The sequence below is a fragment of the Triturus cristatus genome, chromosome 4_1 (genome assembly GCF_964204655.1).
Source record: "Triturus cristatus chromosome 4_1, aTriCri1.1, whole genome shotgun sequence".
In the NCBI taxonomy this organism is placed as follows: Eukaryota; Metazoa; Chordata; class Amphibia; order Caudata; family Salamandridae; genus Triturus; species Triturus cristatus.
The window spans coordinates 1167961858-1167983923 of NC_140585.1; the positions used below are offsets into that span (position 1 = coordinate 1167961858).

At 45.2% G+C, this 22066-nt stretch overlaps 1 protein-coding gene across 3 annotated transcripts in view; it reads left to right on the forward strand.

Annotated features, from left to right (window-relative positions):
* PNPLA6 (patatin like domain 6, lysophospholipase) overlaps positions 1 to 17392 on the forward strand; it is a 259016-nt gene extending 241624 nt beyond the window's left edge. For all 3 annotated transcript variants that reach the window (XM_085654362.1, XM_085654361.1, XM_085654363.1), the window contains 3 exons: positions 1447 to 1543; positions 9539 to 9651; positions 14125 to 17392. In XM_085654362.1, coding sequence (XP_085510488.1) covers positions 1447 to 1543; positions 9539 to 9651; positions 14125 to 14232 — 318 coding nt within the window. In that variant the 3' untranslated portion in view covers positions 14233 to 17392. The remainder of the gene's footprint in view (positions 1 to 1446; positions 1544 to 9538; positions 9652 to 14124) is intronic.
* The last annotated feature ends 4674 nt before the right edge of the window (positions 17393 to 22066 follow it).

Below are 22066 nucleotides of genomic sequence, written 5' to 3' on the forward strand. Positions count from 1 at the left end.
GCGTGTGCTGAATGATACCGCTGCTATTGTACACAGCAGTCCTACTAGAGACAGCTGAGAACTGGAAAAGAGAACAGGCTTGCTCATGATGAATTAGGTTGATCTAATTCAGGGTAATGACAGCAGAATTAGGTTAGATTCGAGGAGAGCAACAGATTGTTGTTCTTGAAAGATGGTTGGGGCTACAAATATATGAGTCCACAATTGCTTAGGAAGAGCAAGCACTTGACATAGACAACAGGATGAAGGCAACAACCCTCAGAGCTGCTCATTTGATGTTCCAGATCAAAGACCATGTAAAGCATCTTGTTCTCTGTGTTATCCCAGTAATGCGTGCTGCAAGTGATGTTGCCCATTTTGAGTAGACATGCTTGTAAAGAGCTGGAACTAAAACTGAAAAGGGATGCCAGCATGGCGCTGCCTAAAAAACCCTGTGAGTGCCGTTGACTGTGGATATCTCTGACAGCAGGCAAGACTGTCCATTTTCTCAGTATTACAGCGGAGATTGGAGCACTTCCCTACTCATGCTGCATCAATATAGGAATAAAGTGTGCTTGTCTTTACCCGTAGTTTAGGAAGGTGGAGCCGGAAATGCCTAGCCATTCTAATGCTTGCTGGCTGAATCTTACAGACACATGCCATCTGTTAGTGGCCACATATGTCCAGAGGGGCTCCAGCAACACCTCTGATGAAATTCATTTAGTGTTTTATCTTCTTTGCAATCTTTTTCAATGACACTAAAGGAGATGTACATGTATGAATGTGGGAGGTGAGCTGGGACAATGACATCGTTTTCCATGGGCGTGTCATTCCAAACACATACCTTGTCTTGCGACTTATATATTATTTCAGCTGAGTTAAAAAAAGTGTAAAATTGATGGGTTAGTGGCAACCTCTTCAACCAAGGTTTCACCCACACCCGTGGGCTTTGTTGAAAATTAATCATCCGTCTTATGCTCATTTTTGAAGCAGGTATAGCAATTAAACGTAGCTGCCATTAAATAAAATTTTGTAGCTAAGCAAGATGAGTTTAAGTTAGTCCAAATGAATATGGGAGCTGAGGTCTTCAATTATGCTGATAAGCAATGTTGATCAATATTGTAGCTCCAAGTAGCAAGTTATTAACAGAGACATTGGAGTGACTAAAGCTTTTATAAAAACATGTTTTGATGGGTATTTCCCTGCCTCTTTATTTGCTTGAAAGCTGCTCTTAATTTAGGTGGGTGTCATATCATGACTAAAGAAAAAGAGAGAAACGGGTGACTTGACTGTAGCCAAGACGGATCTCTGCACAGCCTTAATACAAGTGACTCTTTTCTATATCGCACACAACATATAGTCTATTTTGTTGCCATTAACTCCTCCTAGACATCCACCCTCTGTGGATTGTAGCCTTCCTCCTTATTCTCTCCCTTCGGCCCACATTGTGGTTCTTTTCTCTTTCAGTTGTTAATGTGCCCTGGTGCAGGATTCACAGACCTGGCAGAAATAGTCTCCCGCATTGAGCCGGTTCAGAGTTGTTTGGCCGATGGTTATGCAGATGGTGAGTAGACTTCATCTGACCCAGTGCTCAGGAGTTTTTATTTTAGCAAGTGATGCTTATTTATAGTGATATTTTCTTGGAGACCAGCCACTAAGAGTTGTGAATGTCTGCCCACATGGTGCTCTGCCTGTGTCCCTCAGTCCTTATCTACAACACTCTGCTGGCTCAATAATGGCACCCCAAGCAGCTCCACCACTGAACCTTTCACACCACTTCCTCTATTCAGGCACCCCACTGATTTTACCACAGACAGTAATTCTTATGTGCGGTCCACCCTACTGTCCCATTGTTGGGACCCCACACACTCTTCTGCTAATGCCCCTGTATGCAGCCTTCAGCTCCTTAGGCTTCTCTAGTGCAGGAGCCCCACATGCCCCTGTATCCTGACTTCCATCTCCAACTGCTATTTCAACATTGGGACCCTACAGGGCTCTGCCAATTCCCATCTGAGTAGCATCTTCTTCTGTTAATCCAGTGCAGGCCCCCCGCATAGAACTCTTTCACGAACACACCCTGCTTAAAATTAATGTTTTGTGCCATAGCTTCCCCCAGCACCAAGATATACTGTTTTGCAAAGCCTATAGGCTGTTTAGCCAGCAGTGTGTACTATATTTAGAAAACTCTTTCGCTCTCCCCTTGGGCAGGTCATAATACACACACTTCTTGAATAAATACTGTTGCCACAAGAGGACCAGGGCAGTAGTCAAAAGTGACCTTCTCCTGAGTTCCAAGATCTCAGAGAATAGTAGTTCCCAAGTATCTCTGCACTCCAGATCTTCCTGAAGCCCTTTGAATAATTTGACCACAGAACCACAGCACAGGGAGAAGGAGTGGTTATGCGCATTCCTGTTTGGAAAGCCATGATAAAACTGTTTATTCAGTAAATTAAAAACAATATTTCTTTCTGAACCCTTACTATGTGTATTTTTTTGAGATTCCACAGATAATAACGAGCTGTACCTAAGTCTCATGTGGTTGGAAGCCCATTCCTAATTGTTTCAGTTGTACATCTGTCCAAACAAATGCTGTAACAAAGCCACACTGTTAGCGTTTTTGAAAAACAGTTATTTTAAAAACCATTAACATGGTTTAATTTATTTGTTGCAGGTTATGACGTTTTTTTCTGTAAACAATGCTGCTTTGAAAAAGAATTGTGACGTTGTAGTGCAGCGCACATCTGAATCTAACGTCTTATTGGAGAGAAACTGTGGAAAATATCATGTTTCTAAGATTGTATCATGTAGGAGAAAATCATTCCAAAACGATATTGTCTGTGTGATCATTGAACCCTTTTCCAAATGTTATTGAGGTCTTCATAAGGGGAGAAAGGTCAAAAGACAGTTATGATAGTGTCTCTACAGCAAAACCGATAGAATGCTTAGAGAAAGCAGGTAGTGATTTTGTATTGCACCACAGATGGTTCCATGTCTGAAGCAGGCTATGTAGCCCTCTATATGATTAAACAGTTAATTGGGTAAATGGTCAGAAGCAGAAGGCTGAGATAGAGCTATTGAATTGGAAGTCGCTAGATTAGGCCGCCTTTGTATCAAAGTAAAACGAGACATTGGTTTGCAGGGCATCGTCCCTCTTGAACAACATGTCAACTTGTGGTTAAGCAGATACATTCCGCATGGGTTGGGGCAATGTCCGGTCTAGCAGACAGAAACTGATTCTGTGGATTCATCCTTGATTAGTTGACCATGTTTAACTCTGTGGGCTCTGTGATCCTTCTTCGATACTTGCAAACCCTGATAATGGTCTCTGTGAAAATGTCTAAGCTTCCTATCTATCCAATAAGCCTGTATCCTTCAACCTTCGTAAGGAGGGGCAGAGATCCTATTAAACCCCACTTCATGGGGTTGTCAAGTGAATGGCAACAGGTTTGTGTGTGATAACCACGCTTCTTGTTGTATCTAGTTATGTTAGTGAAGATTCTTAAATGCATGTACATCCACCTGGGACCTCCTGGTGTTAACTACACTCAGGACTGAGAAGGGTGAAACGTACTGCAGAATATGTGACTGGCACCTAGTGGCATGCATGTACAATGTCAATGTGCCACTATACTACTCCCAATCCGACTAAATCTGGGTCCTGTTCAGCTATTTTATTTAAACTCTTAGGCCATTGGAGATGTGAACAGGGAGAATTTGACTAGGGTAGTTCTGCGATTCTTATTCACACTGGTGATCATTATATCAATTATGGGTAAGTCTGACGATTTGACACTGTATGAAGCACGCTCATCCTATTGAGCTAATTCTTTGCATAGCAGTCTGATGCTGTTCTTGGGCTGGCCAATAAAAATCATCTGAGAACGTAACTTCGCCTGCAAAAAAGTTGGCAGTTTTGAATGTTAAGTAATATTGTCCATTCCACAGAATTGATGTTTATTTGTAGGTCTATGCATATTCCTTTAAAACCCACAGATTGTTCAACGGCAAATTCAGTGTGTAGTTTACAACACTGCGATGAGCAGTCATTTCATACGACTGTTACTGTGCACCTCCTGGCACTGAGTTCATGACTAGGTAAACCCAACTTGATAAGGCTACATAAGGCAGTAGAGGCACTTGCAAGTCAAGTCATGTAGACTGAAATTCTCAGCACTCTAGAAGAAGCTTCTAAGCGAAGTGAGCTGCACAGCACAACATAGCGTATTCAAAATGAAATGACTAGCTCACCCCTTTGTTCTTTCATCAGTTCTTGTATGTGGGGTTTGTATAACATACGTAGCATGGTACCTCATCGAGGGCAGAGATTTATCTCCTAGAAGCATCCATAATCAACTTGATAAGTGGTATTTTGCTCTGTATGATGCTCAAATAACATGATGTACGTGGCCCTCTTCGGGAAATATATCTTCTGTTTGAACACCAGCAAAGGGACTCTGCTTGTATTTTTCAATTTTGTTTCTTCCTAATTTACTTTGACTGTTTGAGTTTTAAGAAGTAACGCTTTGACTTTTAGCTCCAACACTGCCCCTCTCTTTCCCAGACAAATATGATATTTCTTGTTAATCGAAATGTGTAATGCACACCATCTTGGAGCCTGTACTTTCTTTAGTTACATCTGTACCAAATAATGTCCTCTATTCCTGTATGGTATTTGTAGAAAATCAAATGTTGTTGCCCTTCCCCAAAACTTTTTCTTTGATAGCATTCAATGACCCACTGACCCTTTTCTTTACATCCTTTCTAACACACATTGAAGCAGTTTTGGCCTCACTCTCTTATCGCTGCTCCCATTTTGGTTGAAAAGCCCGGGATCTGACTTTTACATTTTAGCAGACACCGTTCTTTGTCCTGTCAAATGCGGTGGTTTCTTCTTTATCCATTTATGCTTGTGGAAAAAATCCCTTCCTATTAATTCATCCATGCAACATGTAACTTCTCACCACATGTATACTTCGGCCTCTAAATAATAGCAATGCCTGCCGCTCAGCTGGGGAAACCCAGTAGTAAGACCATGTCTGCTCTCTGTAAACGTGACCATAAGAGGCATGTAAAAGGCTACATTGGCTCCCTTTGCAGGTATCATTTGAGGTCCTTTGTTTTATTGACTGTTCATTCACTGTGATTGTCCTATCTGATAGAGACTACTAGCCGCAGATTCCTTAACGTAGAATTATCCCCAGGCGTGAGACTGGACCCGGAAAACTTTCTTGCCCAGCATCTCTGGGGGGTGGCACCACGCGACTCCGCCCTGACGTCTTGCGCGGGCGTGACGTCAGCGAGGTTACATAAGCCCCACCCCTGCGCGCTGACATCATTTTCCTTCTTTACCACGTGCCACGTGGATCTGGATCGTGTCCCTGGCCTGTTTTCAGGCCTTCTTTCGCGCTTTACGTTCCCTTTGGGAACAGTGTGCGAATGCCTTCGGGCTTCAAGACGTGCTCGTCTTGCGCCCACCAGATGTCGGCGACGGACCCTCACCCCATTTGTATTTGGTGTTTGGGGGAGCACCATGATTCCACGGACTGCAAGGCTTGTCAGCAGATGAAGCCGAAGTCCCAGCGGGAGTGCCGGATGAAACTCCTCTCGGCCCGCATGTCCAGGTCGACATCGTCACTGCGTCCATCCCCCGCGGAAGGGTTCAAGAACCGCCGCTTCTGTCTTCGACATCGTCCCTCTCCGAGGCCGCAAGGGCGCCGCTCGCCCGTTGGTAGGTGTCTCAGCTTGTCCCCGAGGCCTGGTCCCCGCGCTGTGGGGGGCGCGGGTTCTCCGCAGGTTGTGCGGCCTCGCGTGTCGCCACCCTACCCCCGTTCCCGGTGTGGGGGCTACTAGAGTCCAAATGGAGGCCTATGCTGTGGCCCTGTAGGCCTCCTTGGCTCCTCCTCCTCCTCTTCCTGGGACGTCCGCGGAGCCCTTATGTGCGGGGCCTTCTGCGGAGTCGCCGGCGGCTCCGGGGCCGTCAGGTTCGGCTTCAGGTCTTGGAGATGTGGTGTTGTGAGGGTGCGGCCCTACAGGGCTCCCCCCTTCGGCACCTCGGCGCCTGAGCCTTACCGCAAACCCCCTTGGGGGTCCCTGTGGTGTCGTGGGAGGTTGCCGGGACTCTGGGCTCGTCCTCGAGTCCTCCTCGGTCCTCTGGGCAGGCGGTGGCCTTGTCCGAGGCCGAGCTGGTGCCGCTCAGGCGCCGGCGGCTGTCAGCCCTGGCGGCACCGCAGGGGCTGGCTAGGGGCCGGGTTGCGTCCCTGGGTCCCCCTCGTCTCTCTGCGCAGGCGGCTGCCTCGTCGGAGGTCGAGTCGGTGACTTTTCGGTGCCGTTCTTTAGCCGCCCCGGCTCCGACCCCGCCCCGCTCTCCCGCTGGCCACGGGGATTTTGCGCATGGGCGACCCGGCTGCCCATTTCTCCGCGGATCATTTGCTAGAGGTTCTCCATTAGGACTCTGGTGGACGGAGCTGCTTCGCTCCATAATTCTCTCTTGGGGGCCTGGGGGCATCCTGCTACGGGGGACCCGGTGCTCCAGCCACCCCTGCACCGCCACCGTCCTGCTCTGCATGATCCTCTCTGCCTTTCCTTCCACCCTTCTACAAGGGGCCCTCTTCTGCAGACTGCCTTTCCCTCCTTGCCATCGGTCTCCTCCGTCCCAGGAAGCCCGGTGGTTAGATTCATGGGGACGTAACATCTTTGCTTCCTCCAGTGCTGCCTTGCGGGCGCTCAACATGCTTTGTGTGTTGGCCAGAGCCACTTCCTGCTTGTGGGATTCCGCAGAGTCCCTTCTGTCTTGTGCATCTCAGGAGGGTGCCTGCGCTGATCTGCGGCACCATGTGTTGGAGCTGGCTGTGTTTATTCTTCGCTCAGCTCTGGATGTCTCTGAGGCTCTTAATCGCACTATGGCTTCTTCGGTAGCCCTACGCCGCAATACTTGGCTGAGGGATAGTGTTTTCCCTGAGAATGTTAGGGAGCGTCTGGTTGACCTCCCTTTCGATGGCACTCTTTTGTTTCACGCCCCTGCAGATTCTGCCATTCAACGGTTCCTTGCAGGGCTTCAACCTCCTCCTCAGTAAACCTGGATGTCGATCCTCTGCTGTGTTCTGGGAGGTGTTCTCCCATTGTTTTCTGGGGTCTAGTGCAGTAGCCCCGGTTGTGTGTTCTGTGTGTTTAGTGTGCCTTCGGGTCCTTTGGTTGGCCCTTCAGTGCTGTTGGCTGCTGGTTCAGCCCCCCCCTTTTTTGACTTGTGGTTTTGGCTGTTGGTACAGCTATGTAGGTCCTGAGATTGGGCCTTCTGTATCTTCTTTTTTGGCTGCTTGGCAAGCCGTCTGCGGTTCTCCCGCAGGCCTTTCTGTTTGTCCTCTGCTGCGGAATTTTTCCTAAGAGGTGTTCCCATGTTTTCTTGGAACGTAGCTTACTCTATGTGGGGTACATGTAGCTATTATATAGCTCTGTCCTGTGCGGGGGAGGTGTGGTCACCCTTTCGGGTTCCTTGCTCCTCTTGGCATCACGGTATGTCGCAGGTGCGGTCTCTTTGCCACTTGTCTTGTCACTGCTTGCGTTGCGCCCAGGTCTGTCCTTCTCCAGGTTCGCTACGTCGCTAGACCTGTCTGGCCTGCTGTCTGCGGCATAGTGTTGTGGCGATTCTGCCCTTCTGTTCGGCGTTTCGGCCTGGTCCTCTGTCTGCTGTTCCAGGGGGACTGGCTTTCTTTGGCTTTCTAGGTTCTGGTTGACGGCTTGGGCCCGTCCTCCGTCGCTCTCTCTCTCTCTCTTGCTCTTCTGTCTGGTCCCACTTCTTTCGTGGGTCGGTGTGTGTTCTGGACCGGCCCCTCTTTTAGGGTGTGTCCTGGCCCTCCCTGGCTTCTGCCTTCGGCTTGCGCCTGGCTTGTTCTGGTGCACTGCTTCGTGGTGTTACCGGCTGCTGGCTGCGCATGCTTGCGCATGCCTGCTTCTTCTGGTCCACCGTCTTGGCCTTTGATGTGTGCCCCTGCCTCTAGTTCCGCTGGGGCTTTGTGCACCTGTACCTTTCTTCTTACGCCTGCGCTATTGGCGGTGGGGCTGTTCCAGCCTTGTCCGCTGATTGTGGCCGGAGTGTATTCGGCTGTTTCCTGTTACTGTGGTGTTTCTTGCGGCGGGCTTGCCTCCGATTCTACCTCTTCTCCCTGGGGTTCGAGGTGATTCTTTGTTCCTTGATACTGTTCGGGCGCTGTCTGCCCCTGAGGGGTATTAGGGCAGTTCTTCCTTGGTTGGGCTTGGGATCTCCTGGCCTTTCCTTAGTGTCCCTGTGACATGTCCCCTGCTGGGGCCCTTTGTCTGTCCTGCTGGGGAGGCTCTCGCGCAGGCCTGCCTCCCTTCTGGGTATGGCTAAGGTATCTATTCTACGTTAAGGAATCTGCGGCTAGTAGTCTCTATCAGATGTACAAGTTACTTACCTCCGGTAATGATGTATCTGATAGAGACGATTCTAGCCGCAGATTCATTCACGACCTGCCCTTCCTCCCCGTTCTGCGAGGACCCTCAGCTTGGTTTTCTGCACTAGCCTCTCTCTGGGTGGCTTGTCTTCTGTGGGTGTCCTCTTCGCTTTCTTCCGGTCAGGCTGTCCGGTTCTGCTTGATTGTTTCACTCCCTTTTCTATTGATACAGGGTTGCTCTTTCCCTGCTATGGCTTCGCTGCTGTGGCCTTCTGGTACCTTCGTGCCAACTGGTGCTCTCACCCTGGCTTGCACAGTTGTTCTTCAGAGTGGTGCTCCGTTTTTTCCCTGCTATGGCTTTCCTGCTATAGTCTTCTGGTACCTTGGTGCCACCTGGTGCTGTTCCTCACCTTTTGTTTCTCTCTGTTTTGTTTCTCTGATTTTTTTCCGCACACTGTTCCCATGCTCTCCTCAGTTTTGTTGTGATGGCTCCGCGTTGTGGCGCGGAAAAGTTCTCCGAAGCAAACTGACGTCAGCGCGCCGGGGTGGGGCTTATGTTCCCTCGCTGACGTCACGCCCGTGCAAGACGTCAGGGCAAAGTTGCCTGTTGCAGCCCCCCGGCGCGCAGGGATGCTGGGTAAGAAAGTTTTCCGGGTCCAGTCTCACGCCTGGGGATAATTCTACGTTAAGGAATCTGCGGCTAGAATCGTCTCTACCAGATGCATCGTTACCGGAGGTAAGGAACTTGTACTTCTATTCTCTGCTTCCCATTGCACCCCTGTGCCTTTTTTAATCACGTTCATTAAGCCCAGTCTGCTGTCCCTACAGTCGAGCATTTCCATATATGTGGTTAGTTTTGGACCCCACTCAATGGGACTTAGTTCTCTTACTTTGTGACTTACCATTGAATATCTAAGTCATTAAAAACCTTTATTTTCTCTGTTGCCCTTTGGCGTTCAAGCCTCTTTCATTCTTGTTCCAGTGCTGGAATTCCTCTAGGTGTCACTGAGCTTCATAAATCATTATAATTCATTTATTTCTTGATGGTATGGCAATAAGGTGTTTTGGGGAGGGTGGAACTTGTACACAAGACATCTTGTAGCAGACAGAGGCTATGCAGCCAGTGACCTTTACATCTCTTCTTTTTTCAGCTGAAGAGTCTGACTACCTAACCGAGTATGAAGACGAAGGGATGGACGCAGTCCCTGAGGAGGAGACAGAAATGTGCCCTACAGATTGGTCCACCAATGGCATCTTTGAGACAGTAAGTTTATGGTGGCCTATCTTCAAGATTTGTCCTGAAAGCTGGATATTTCTGTATTGTAGACCCCAAACAATTATATAAAAAGAACCTCAGCTCCTGCATTAGTGTATCTTCATTGATGGGCAGAAACATAAAATATTCCTGCCTGCATGCCAGGACTCAGAACACTGCAGTTTGAATTTATTGCATATAAACATAGGCAGCGAAAAGCTGCCATTTGTCAAATGCAAAAACCAAAGGAAATGATGGACGGAGTGTTGAACATTGCAAGCACTCACCCCCAGTCAACTGATCTGGGTTTAATCCATCACCGTTCTTTAGCCCACTCTGCCACCCCAGTTCAGACATGGCTATTTGCAAATCAGTCTGACTCTGTGGCTCATGGGAACAGTCCAGCCCGAACTGCCAATCCATGTCTTCCCAGGACCGGAAACAAGCTTCCTAGGACCGGTTTCTGGCATTTCAGCCGTCTTCAGCCAGGCTTGCTTGAATCCAGTGGCAAAGTGAGCAAGGGACTCACATCTGAGCATACCCTGCCAACGTATGGCGAACAAAGCAAAAACCAAAAGAAATGATGGACGGAGTGTTGAACATTGCAAGCACTCACCCCCAGTCAACTGATCTGGGTTTAATCCATCACCGTTCTTTAGCCCACTCAGCCACCCCAGTTCAGACATGGCCATTTGCAAATCAGTCTGACCCTGTGCCTCATGGGAACAGTCCAGCCCGAACTGCCAAGCCATGTCTTCCCTGGACCGGAAACAAGCTTCCTAGGACCGGTTTCTGGCATTTCAGCCGTCTTCAGCCAGACTCACGTCTGAGCATACCCTGCCAACTTATGGCGAACAAAGCAAAAACCAAAGGAAATGATGGACGGAGTGTTGAACATTGCAAGCAGGATGCTTGTTTCCAGTCCAGGGAGGACCTGGCTTGGCAGTTCGGGCTGGACTGTTCCCATGAGGCACAGGGTTAAGACTGATTTACATACGGCTGGCTTCAAACTGGAACGGCATGGTGAGCAACAAAACGATGGATTTAGGCCCAGATCTCTGTACTGGGGTGAATGTATGACATTGTTCTGCATTCTGTCCATCAATTGTTGTTTTTGCATTTGTCAAATGCAGGCACAAACCCTCCATGGTTTTAACTAGCCAGATTTTCTTCCTCAAATTCTTAGTTTAATTCCAAATAATAAAAAAGGCAGCATAGCCGTAAGAAAGTAAGTACATGAGCGCAAAATCTGCCTATAAGCTTACTGCTTGTCCTTTTAGAAAACCAGCAGCTTCCATATTCCAGCATGCCTTGCACTGGCAGTTGCCTCACATCTTAGTTCTTATTTACCTTCTCATGCTGAGAGAATCTCAAAAACCAATTAGGGTCTTAAACCCTATTCAGTGAGGTTTGTACCTGACTTTAAAAAATGTTGGCTTCATTCAACATCTCTTACTCATTTCACCTTTTTTTATCATTTGAACTGAAAGTTTGTAGTTATGCCTTCACTGTTTTTGAGGTGCCCTGCCTGTGAGAAAAAGCAGGCTGACTTAGACCCATGTAATTTATGTATGGTTAATTTTACACCTTTATCTTTAACCAAAGATTGTGAATTCAGCAGAAAGATCTTCATAAGAACTCTTAAAGACCAAAATGATCCATCTAAGGGGAAAGCTTACATTGAAGAAGGAGAAGGAAAGTGAAAAACAGGATGACCAGGGAAGGATCCCCTTCTGCTGAGACTGGACACTCTCCATCAGAGTCATCCCACAGAGGGAGAAGAAGAGGCACTTTCATTGCCATTCCTGCAACTCCTGATTGACCTTGTACTTTTTTACGTCAAAGTGGAGCACCATACCGATATGTTCAATGTGAAATATCCTCCTTCAATATCGATTCAACTTCATACGCAGACGACACACAATTGATCTTGGCCCTGGATAAAGACACAACCAAACCAGAGCTTAATGTTAGGCAATGTATGACGTAGGTCATCCGCTGGATGAGACTAAACAACTTTAAATGTAACACATATAAAACCAAGATTTTACTGATAGGAAAAGACAGTCTTTTTAACCCGATTCAATGGTGGCCAGAAGATGCACCTGCCCCACCTAATACAGTGAAAATCGCCAAGAATCTGGGAGTGCAATTTGACGCCTCTCTCTCATTTCGGCCACAGGCTCTTGCAGTGGCAGGAATGTGCTGTAACCTCATAAAAACCCTAAAAAAAATTGATTACATTTCCTGCTCTGTAAGGAAGACAGTGGCAGTGGCACTGATCCTGTCGAGATTAGACTACTGCAATAACCTTTTCGCAGGAACCAACAAACAAGTAGTAAAAAAAGCTACAGATGGTACAGAATGCAGCAGCCCATCTAGTGCTGAAAATGCTTTGTTATTCATCGGCCAATTCAGCTCTTAAGACGCTGCATTGTCTGCCTATACAGAAAATAGTTTTATTTAAGATCTTGGTGATTACATTTAGAGCCTTTAGAGACACTGGACCTGAATACCTGGCAGCCAAGTTCACACATTGTTACGGCTAAGACCCTCCGATCCTCCACAGCGAACCTTCTTAGGCCCCCCAACTTAAGATCGAAAACCAAAGGAGGAAGATCCATCACATTTTTGGGAAAAAGAGTATGGAATCTCATGCCCGCACACCTAAGGGTGATGGAATCAGAGACTCAATTTAGAAAATCACTGAAAACCTGGATATTCGGGCTCACAGATGCATTCTGCTCCTCACTGGTATAGTAGGATCTTTCTCATACTTACCCAGTCAATCTGGTTTCTTCTGTGTAGCGCCAGGATGCTCCCTTCGGAGCGATAGCTGCACTTTACAAATCTAAATCAAATAGAGTAAAAGACCATCACTTCTGAAGGTTTGATGATGAAGTTGTTAATATAGACACCTTGACGTTGAAGGAGAAAGCCTGCAAGCTGTTAGTCTTTAAGCATTCATTGTACTCTGTTTCAGAAATAAGGCCTTACAAATCAAGACACCCAGCGTTGAGTAATTTAATGTCAAATCACTGTTAATCTCGTCGCTCAAGGTAAAAAATGTACACACTCTGCTTCAACAAGATTGATGTGGATGCTTTTGACTACAACAGTATTATCACATTCTCTTTGGCAGACTGTTTTTTCCACTATTTCGTGAGGCATCCCCATTACCATCAAGTCATTCAAGGATGATTATATTGGTAAAAGCCCCACTACACAAATTGTTACAACCCCTACACCTTCCTACAAAAGCAGCAGATGGTGTAAAGACATACTTCCATATTGCCTACAAGTGAAATGCCATTCCTGTATCTGAAAGCATGCCATGCAAACACCCACCTATTGTTGACCTCCATCTTGGACAGCTCTCCATCTGTTTCTCAGAGAAGGTTTGATTTATCAGATTTGTCATTAACTTATTCTTTGTATATGCCTAATTATCTGACTGGTAGACCTGCAAAGTCATCATCCACACATCATGCCATGTAAACAAAATTTGCTGACCAGGATGCAAGGACAACTTTATCATCCCAATCTGCTACCCTTGAATGCAAAATGGACATCTACATTTACATCAAGAATACATGAACGTTTAAAGGGGCAAAAAGACCATAAATGAGAGCATCAGGGAAAATATGACATTAAATGCAACAGATTCTTTCCCTGATGTCAGTGTCACAATCGTAACCTAGAGCCTAATTTCGAGTGTAGCAGAAAGGGTACTCTGTTCCAGCGGCATACTGAAGGTCTGCATGCCTCATTTACAGTCCAGCAAACCTTCATAGAAACTTTTTAGGCTCTAAACACTTCACACCATGGCCCAGTAGCTATTCCTCATACTCTTTGCAATGCCAGCACACAGGTTATCTCTGGAGTAGGGTTGTAGCACGATGTGGTGCTCTCTGTGTTAGGTGTTGCAGATACAAAGGCCATATCGTGAGTGATGTTTTCTGAGAAATGGGGTTCCCTCTCCCATAGTAAAAGCTAGAATGGTGCCCTGTGACTGGGGTGGATTTCTCCCATTCACTAGACCTAGAGGGCTTCTATACCTCTTCACAGCTTGACCCTAACTCCTCTCAGGTGCACTGAACACATGCTGTTTTTTAACTTGTTTCTCCAACTATACCTCCCAGCTCCCACATTCAACCTGTCACTCCCACTCTAAATCATAATCATGCTGCCTTTTTCACTACTTGCCCATGAATCTTCCTTTCCTCCGCTGGGTGCCCTTCTCCCTCCTAACCAGCCTCCTCCTCTCACATACTCACCCATTCTATCTGTCTCTCATATGGCCCATGCTGCTCACATTACACTCACCGTTCATCCTTTATACGATAATGCCCCATACATGCACTATTCCTACACGGTTGCAGGACTTCACACCCTTCTTGCATGTCCATCCAGGAGCTGACAGAATGTATTGAAGAAACTGAGCCAAATGACCTAAAATTCTCAACTTTTGTTTTAACTTAGGATGAAGAGAAGAGCATACGACATCGCCAGAGCCGCTCTAGAGAGCCTGCCTCCAATGCCAACTCTGAAGCCCGAGCCTCTGCAATCCACCATGGTGATGCCTTATAAGACAGATGAGCCTTCTCAGGTTACTGAGAACTCCATATGGGACCTCTGCAACCTCATGTGCACTCCACAAGGGAATTTTCCCCCATCTGCAGCTCTGCGGAACAGATTTGTCATGTTGGTGTAATAAGACATGGTGCCATGATGCTCTAATAGACAAAAGAGCTGAACGTTCTGCACATCGACGCCTGATTAATCAGCTTGAAAACATGGCTGCCTTGCTGTTCTGCCTAGGGTCTTATGATTCATCAATGTACAGGTGGCAGAGTAGGTTCCACTCCTCTTTGCTGTCAATCTTGGGGCTGCCCTCTGTTCGGTAGAGTTCTGTGAATGATGGGTTTGTTTTGCACTTCATTAAGCCACTATTGCGTGAAAGGAACAAGAGACAGAACCAATCTAGAAAATCTCCAGAAGGCCAGGACTTCATCTTGAACCATGGCTGTAAAGTACTTTTCAGTAAGACTGATGAGGAGATCCTACGCATCGCTGTGGAAACCGAGGACTCAGGAAAAAAACAAATGTTCTAACTAGGGAAGGAGCTTCTCTTTCAGTGTGGGGAAGAAGCTATTTCCTTCTCATAACCGCTTTCTATGTATCTTTGAAGCCTCTCTAGCAGTATGGATAAAAGAGTGCCGAATCAAAGATGACCAATCCCAAAAGAGAGCTGAGATCTCCCAAAACATTCCTCAGCTGGACGTTGCTAAAGCTGTAATGTTCTCTTAAGCACTGAGAAAAAGAGAATGGTTCTATCGAAAAGACTAACGAAGAAGGTAGTTGCATTTCGGTTGTCACCAGGTGTAGCGCCATGTCGGGAGGTATTTTAAAAGGAGGCAATGGCGTTTGTTGCCAGCTTTGGTCTTGGGTTGTTTATCCAGTAAGTGAACAAAAGAAAATGGCTGAAGCTGTGTCCCTAGAGACAGTATGCCATAGGTCTATGTAGATAATTGTGGGCAGGCCGCAGCATGCTCAACAGTTGAACAACTACACTAATTACCAAAATGTTCCAACTATGCTGGTAAGCCTGCCATTGGAACTGTGTTTGTATGTCTGCATTAAACTGTCCAGGTCATCTCACCCATGCGTAGCAACAATATAAATGCCTGTCATTTTCCACCTCTAATCGAAAGACTCTAGGCACGTTTTCATGGTACAATTGTGATTATTTTTGGTGTCCCACAAAAATCGTTTAGTGTGCCCAGTACACTTCCGCTCAGTTTAACTATTTGGCCATCAGTAGTCTGCGTGCTCATCTAGAAAACGTCCCAAGAAATACCTTTGAAATGCGGTTGCTTTTTCAGTCTGAGATCTGGGTACTGCTACCACTCCGCAGGAACTTGACAGTGAGAGGGAAGACATAGCAAAATCAGTTCAGAACAAATGTGCAAGGCTCCACAACCAGGTTTGACCCCCAGCCCGTTCATGACGGTTTCTTCTGGTGCTGATTGAACCATGTTTGTTTTCTGGTATGTTGCCTATAGTATGCGATTTCATAAAGGGAAAAGGTCGGCTGGACCAGTGTCTGCTTGGGGGAAGCTATAGTTTGCTAGGTCTTCCTACAGCAACTGTTGCAGTAAAAACATTAGGCCACACAAGAGCTAAAGCAGAGGTTCCATCACATGTGGTTCACAACAAGCAAGAGGAGGCACCAAGATGGCGTCTTTACAGGCTGTTGCCTCTTCCTGAAGTATAGGGATGCAGGGGAATGCACTGGGAGGGACTTTACATAAATTTGGAGGACGGAGGTCAATGAAGTGTTCTCATTCCATAAATAGACTTCGGGGCTTGTCACAGTTTCATTTCTCTTGAGTTGAGTTTTTGAAAGCCAGAGGACCACGGGAGCTGTAATTAATGTTCAAGAGCTTCACTTTATTTTCTCCCAATGGGTCTTCATATATGTTCCTAGTTGAGCTGCCAACAGTCCCTCACAATTCTCGCTTGGACCCGCCCTCTACTTTACTTGCAAATGAGACACAGCTATGTTGACAGACTAATCCCAAAATCAGCAATAGCTCTTGCAGAAACCCAGCAAAATTAGTTCTTCGCCCATCTCTCAAAGTTGAAGACGTACTCTTACCATCGCTAGGTATCACTCCATCGCAGTGATCTCTGTCAAGGGTTGTAAATGCTGCTAAAAGCGAAGCACTTGGCTGCACTTGCTTCAGCAGACATGAAATTGAATCCATTTGTATCCACTGCCTGACGATGCTCAACCAGAAGTGTGAGTTTGGTAAGCAGTGTCTTTACATAAGGGCTATAAGACGACACCGTCACCATTTACTAGTGCAGTACTTCGAAGAGCTCCTTCTGTGATGTTCCCTCCGTTCTAGCTGATATGATAATGTATGGTTCTTGGATTTACTCTAAGAACTATCTGGAATAACAAGAGACAAAACTTGGCAACTAAGCTTGAGTACAGTTGTTTCACCACGTATTTCGGAAGTTTGTAAGAGATCTTCTCATATACGGAAAAAATAATCTATAGCTTATCCGCATGGAGCCTCCATTCAGAATTTCGTAGGCAGAATTGACTGCATTCAAAGCTCATTTTTCATGCCATGACATGCCTGGGTTTTACTGTGCTTAGTGCTCAGAACTATTGTTGGCTTGCATTGGAACTATCTTCAGTCATCTTCTGGGTGGAGAAAGAGAGTGTGACTGCCTTAGAGGGTAGTGGATTTTCATCCTGGCCTGCACCACTGAGCACATAAGCCACTTAATGAAAAGTATATGGTCCGATGCTCCTCTTTACGGCGGGTTGTTAACTCAAGGCCCATGTGTGCGTTATTTACCATTTAGGAGGCCCAAAGAATGAATAACAATACTCATACAGTAAATGTCAATCCTAAGAAGAACTTTGATCCTTTCCTTAGACTACAGTCCTGAGCCCACCAATGATAGACTTTGCTATCATGGAGGTTTCACTTGCCTTCTTGTGTTAGAGGGTGGGTTGCCTGACAGGATCGACAGTCGCTAGTCAAGCAGCGCCTGGAGAGTGGGGTTTAATAGATTTTATTTGTAAAGGAAGGATAAGGATGGCTATAAAAACAACATTGTGGGCCTGTATGTGCAATGAGAGGTCTTTAGTTAGTATTGTGACCTATACTAAATGATCAGAAAGTGCAATCAACTGATGATTGACGCTGCGCACTGTGCTACATGTAACTATGTTACAAACAATTAATCACATTAACAAAAGGTCAAAAAACACCAAACTATGATATTCATTTGAACATATATTTTCAGCATATATGTAACAACAGCTTCAAATTATAGCATCATGAATGTATCAACACATTTACAAAAAACGGTAGACATCTACCATAAGCAGTGCAATATATAGGTATACCACATAATATTTCAAGAAATCACAAATAGATGATTTTGATGAGCCCAATGCATTTCGGGACTTTGCTGTCCCTTCGTCAGGGGCGTTCTGTGAAGAAAATACATATATTATATGATCGATCAAACAAATCATTATTGTATTTACACAAGAAGGACACATGGTGGCAAATCGTATAGTTGACATGGTACATGGGGCTAAACCGTAAATCACACATACGGTGAATAAACCCTCCATTTGGTTTAAGGTAACAAATATATAAAGGAGAAATGCAGTCACCCAATAGTATGAAGATAAAAAATAATGAATGTGACTCTGAAGCGAAGCAAAAATCAAATAGAAATCCATACCAAGTAAAAGAGAGAAAAAACCATGCGTGGGATAAATCTGATGAAGATGTGGTTGTGAGGTCTCACCTCAAATATTATGTGTGGGCTTCCATAATTGGAGCAAACGATGAAGACGGGCTAACTGTTGCTAAAAACCAAGAGAAACAACTCGATGAGAGCAGGTGCTTGTATTACACTAACACGTGTAAACAGTGTCGAAGAGAGCACAACTTACCAACTAAGAAAGAAGGCGTGATCAGCGTAAAAATGACTGGAAAAAATGTAAAAATACAATGTAATCAGAGAAGGTGACATATATGCCGTGCTGCTAGTTAACACACAACGAAGCACAAACCATACTCACATATACAGGTACTGGAACACCTGGATACTTTTGACAACGCGTAGTCCAAACACTAAGTCGAACTGTATGCTCAAATCTATCACTCGAAGAAGGCATGTGGCATCAAGTGAAAATATTGCGTCTCCGAAAACAAGCACTACAAAATAATAATAGTAGTGCTTGTTTTCGGAGACGCAATATTTTCACTTGATGCCACATGCCTTCTTCGAGTGATAGATTGAGCATACAGTTCGATTTAGTGTTTGGACTACGCGTTGTCAAAAGTATCCAGGTGTCCCAGTACCTGTATATGTGAGTATGGTTTGTGCTTCGTTGTGTGTTAACTAGCAGCACGGCATATATGTCACCTTCTCTGATTACATTGTATTTTTACATTTTTTCCAGTCATTTTTACGCTGATCACGCCTTCTTTCTTAGTTGGTAAGTTGTGCTCTCTTCGACACTGTTTACACGTGTTAGTGTAATACAAGCACCTGCTCTCATCGAGTTGTTTCTCTTGGTTTTTAGCAACAGTTAGCCCGTCTTCATCGTTTGCTCCAATTATGGAAGCCCACACATAATATTTGAGGTGAGACCTCACAACCACATCTTCATCAGATTTATCCCACGCATGGTTTTTTCTCTCTTTTACTTGGTATGGATTTCTATTTGATTTTTGCTTCGCTTCAGAGTCACATTCATTATTTTTTATCTTCATACTATTGGGTGACTGCATTTCTCCTTTATATATTTGTTACCTTAAACCAAATGGAGGGTTTATTCACCGTATGTGTGATTTACGGTTTAGCCCCATGTACCATGTCAACTATACGATTTGCCACCATGTGTCCTTCTTGTGTAAATACAATAATGATTTGTTTGATCGATCATATAATATATGTATTTTCTTCACAGAACGCCCCTGACGAAGGGACAGCAAAGTCCCGAAATGCATTGGGCTCATCAAAATCATCTATTTGTGATTTCTTGAAATATTATGTGGTATACCTATATATTGCACTGCTTATGGTAGATGTCTACCGTTTTTTGTAAATGTGTTGATACATTCATGATGCTATAATTTGAAGCTGTTGTTACATATATGCTGAAAATATATGTTCAAATGAATATCATAGTTTGGTGTTTTTTGACCTTTTGTTAATGTGATTAATTGTTTGTAACATAGTTACATGTAGCACAGTGCGCAGCGTCAATCATCAGTTGATTGCACTTTCTGATCTTGTTTCTTTATGCCCGATTGACAGCGGGCATTGCGCTGCAGCACCTATATCATTCAGAATATACCTTTGGTTGAATTAGAAAATTAGGAGTGCGCTGCTCATCTCTTTTTACTATACTAAATGAACCATGTCAGGGTAACGTAGGTGTCCAGGACTTGAAACAAATTTCGAGCTGAAAAAGCAGGAACACTATGCCAGTGCATTCTTAGCTGTGATTAGTGAGTTGTGAGTGAGCTGCTGTGTGACTTGCCATTATGGCTTGTTTGCCAATTGGTGCTGTGGACGCAAACTTCAGAAAACTCAAGTCCTACTACTGAACCACCTCGAGTTCAGAGACATAGCCTCAGCTCTCACATCACAAGGTTTGAAACTGGATTATTCTTCCTTCAAATCCTCGGCAGTGGGATGCCTCCTACAATGGATTTTATTGGTTGCCAATATTCGTCTAGCGTGCTGTGCCTACTAAGCAATCATTAATTGTGTATACATATATTATTATATGATAGATGTGAAGCTATCTTGGTGGCATATCACAAATTGCATTTTCATGCGATTAGTTTGATGTGGCCAGAAATTGTTTCTGGTCCATCAGCCTGTGAAAAGTTATGTAACTCTACCTTGGAACACAGTTATGTACTCGTGTTACTTCTGCCATTTATGGGATGGCCAGGCAAAGTGTTTGGCTAGCAAAAAGAATAAAAGCAAGGAAGCCCAAAAATTCATAACAATGCCCACAGCTAGACCCAGTGCCTGCCCTGCACATGCGTGATTAGCTACTTCGATCACTGCCTGTTTTCTTTTACCTCTGCCAAGTAGCTGCTCCTCTTTTAGTGTGTGCCAGAACATATGAGTAGCCTTTTTCCTGTTGCATTTGATTTCTCAACAGAGATTTCTCTCTTGCCTTCTCGTTGCCTTCTTGTTTCTTGCACTGTTTCTTAGGGGTTCATTCAAGCTTTCAAGCACTTGATTGCGGATTGTGGATCACACAAAGCATGAGTCCCAGAGGATGATTGTTTTAGGTACTGTTTGTGGTACTTGGCCTAAGCCACCCATTACATACTTGCAATAAGTGTATTTGTTTATTTTTGGGAGGAATGAAATTTGAAAAGCCATCTCCCCTGTTAAGTAATTTCTTGATGCTTGAGCTGCCAGTAAATTACAGTAATTTGGTTACAGAAAGCATGGAATAAGTAGATGCTTTCTTTTATGCAAGCCCTTGTGATCTCTCATTTCTGAGTTATCTCTGTTCATGACGGAGGTGAGATTTGCAGATGATCGCTCCACAAGCTCCTTGCCCCCAAATGTCACCCATACGCAAAGCCAGCTTTGCCTAACATTGGGGAGCTTTTTAAATCTTCTTAAGTTCTCTGTGCAGCGTAACAGCAGGATTTGCGCACACACTGATCACCCCCAACTTGAATTGTTCTTTTACCATAGCCTGCTCTATTTACTTCTACAAGGTTTCTGCAGTCTAATTCATTTTCATGCGTAGTTGCACTGAAAGTGAGTTCCCTCTGTCTTATACCCTGAGTGATCAAGCTCATTCCTCCTGTGTCTCAAGCACAGTAAGTTATTTGGACGTTTCCCCAATGGGGCACACATGAGCTGGATGGTACCACAAGGAACATTTAGTTAAAAAACTTAAAGGCTGATCTGCATCTTTGCTCATGCCAGCTATCAAGCGATAATCTTTTAGAAGTGAAATTAGAGCTGCTCTTTTTAAGTGTGGAGCATCCTGGGCCAGTCTTCTTTCAGTCAGTTGTAGGACTGGTTAATTGGAAGAAGTGAAGTCTGAACTGCAAACAGCCCTAAATTTTGACCTATGCTGTCAGATGGATTTCCCTTTGATCTTTGGATCAGGGATTCTTAAGTCCTCTTTCAGAAGACGGGACCAAGGTTTCCAGGGCACCTTGCAACAGTCGTGCATCCAGCTTCAATTGAAAAATGGTCTTGCCCTCCCCCACAGTGAGGTAAGGCATCATTATTCTGAGGGGTCAAAAGATCTCCTGGAACTCAATCCTTCCTTCAGACAACCCAGCACAGATGCAATCCTAGACAGGTGCCATCTTCAGTATGGAATTTGTTTCAGGACTTCACGGTGCCTTAGTCATTACTTCTGAAGATTGACTATGGTAGGAGGTGTGCAGGCAGTCAACGTGTGATCTGCTGATGCTTACTTCCGCCAGTGACAGAGCGCGCCAGAGTTATGAAATAGGGTGCTTCTGTCTCTAGGCAACATGGTTAACATCCTTCCTAACACCGAGGGTTCGAAAAGAATGCTGTTACTGAGAGATGGAACAAAGCCACTTGGGCTACGTCATATACTATCTGTAAAAAAACACTTTGCAGTGCCTTTGTGCCTCACAAGCAACGTGCAACTTTTGTCGTGCCAAGGGATGCTTTTGAATGCTTTTGAAGGGATGCTGAGTGACTTCATTAGCTAAGAACCTCTCATGGTTCCCAATGCTTTGGAATCATTCCACTCGTATGTAAACGGGGACTGCAGATGTAAGTGCAAGTTACTTACTGGTACTCTTGGTCCAACAAATCCCTTTTGTAAGCCCCAACCTCCATCTCTGCT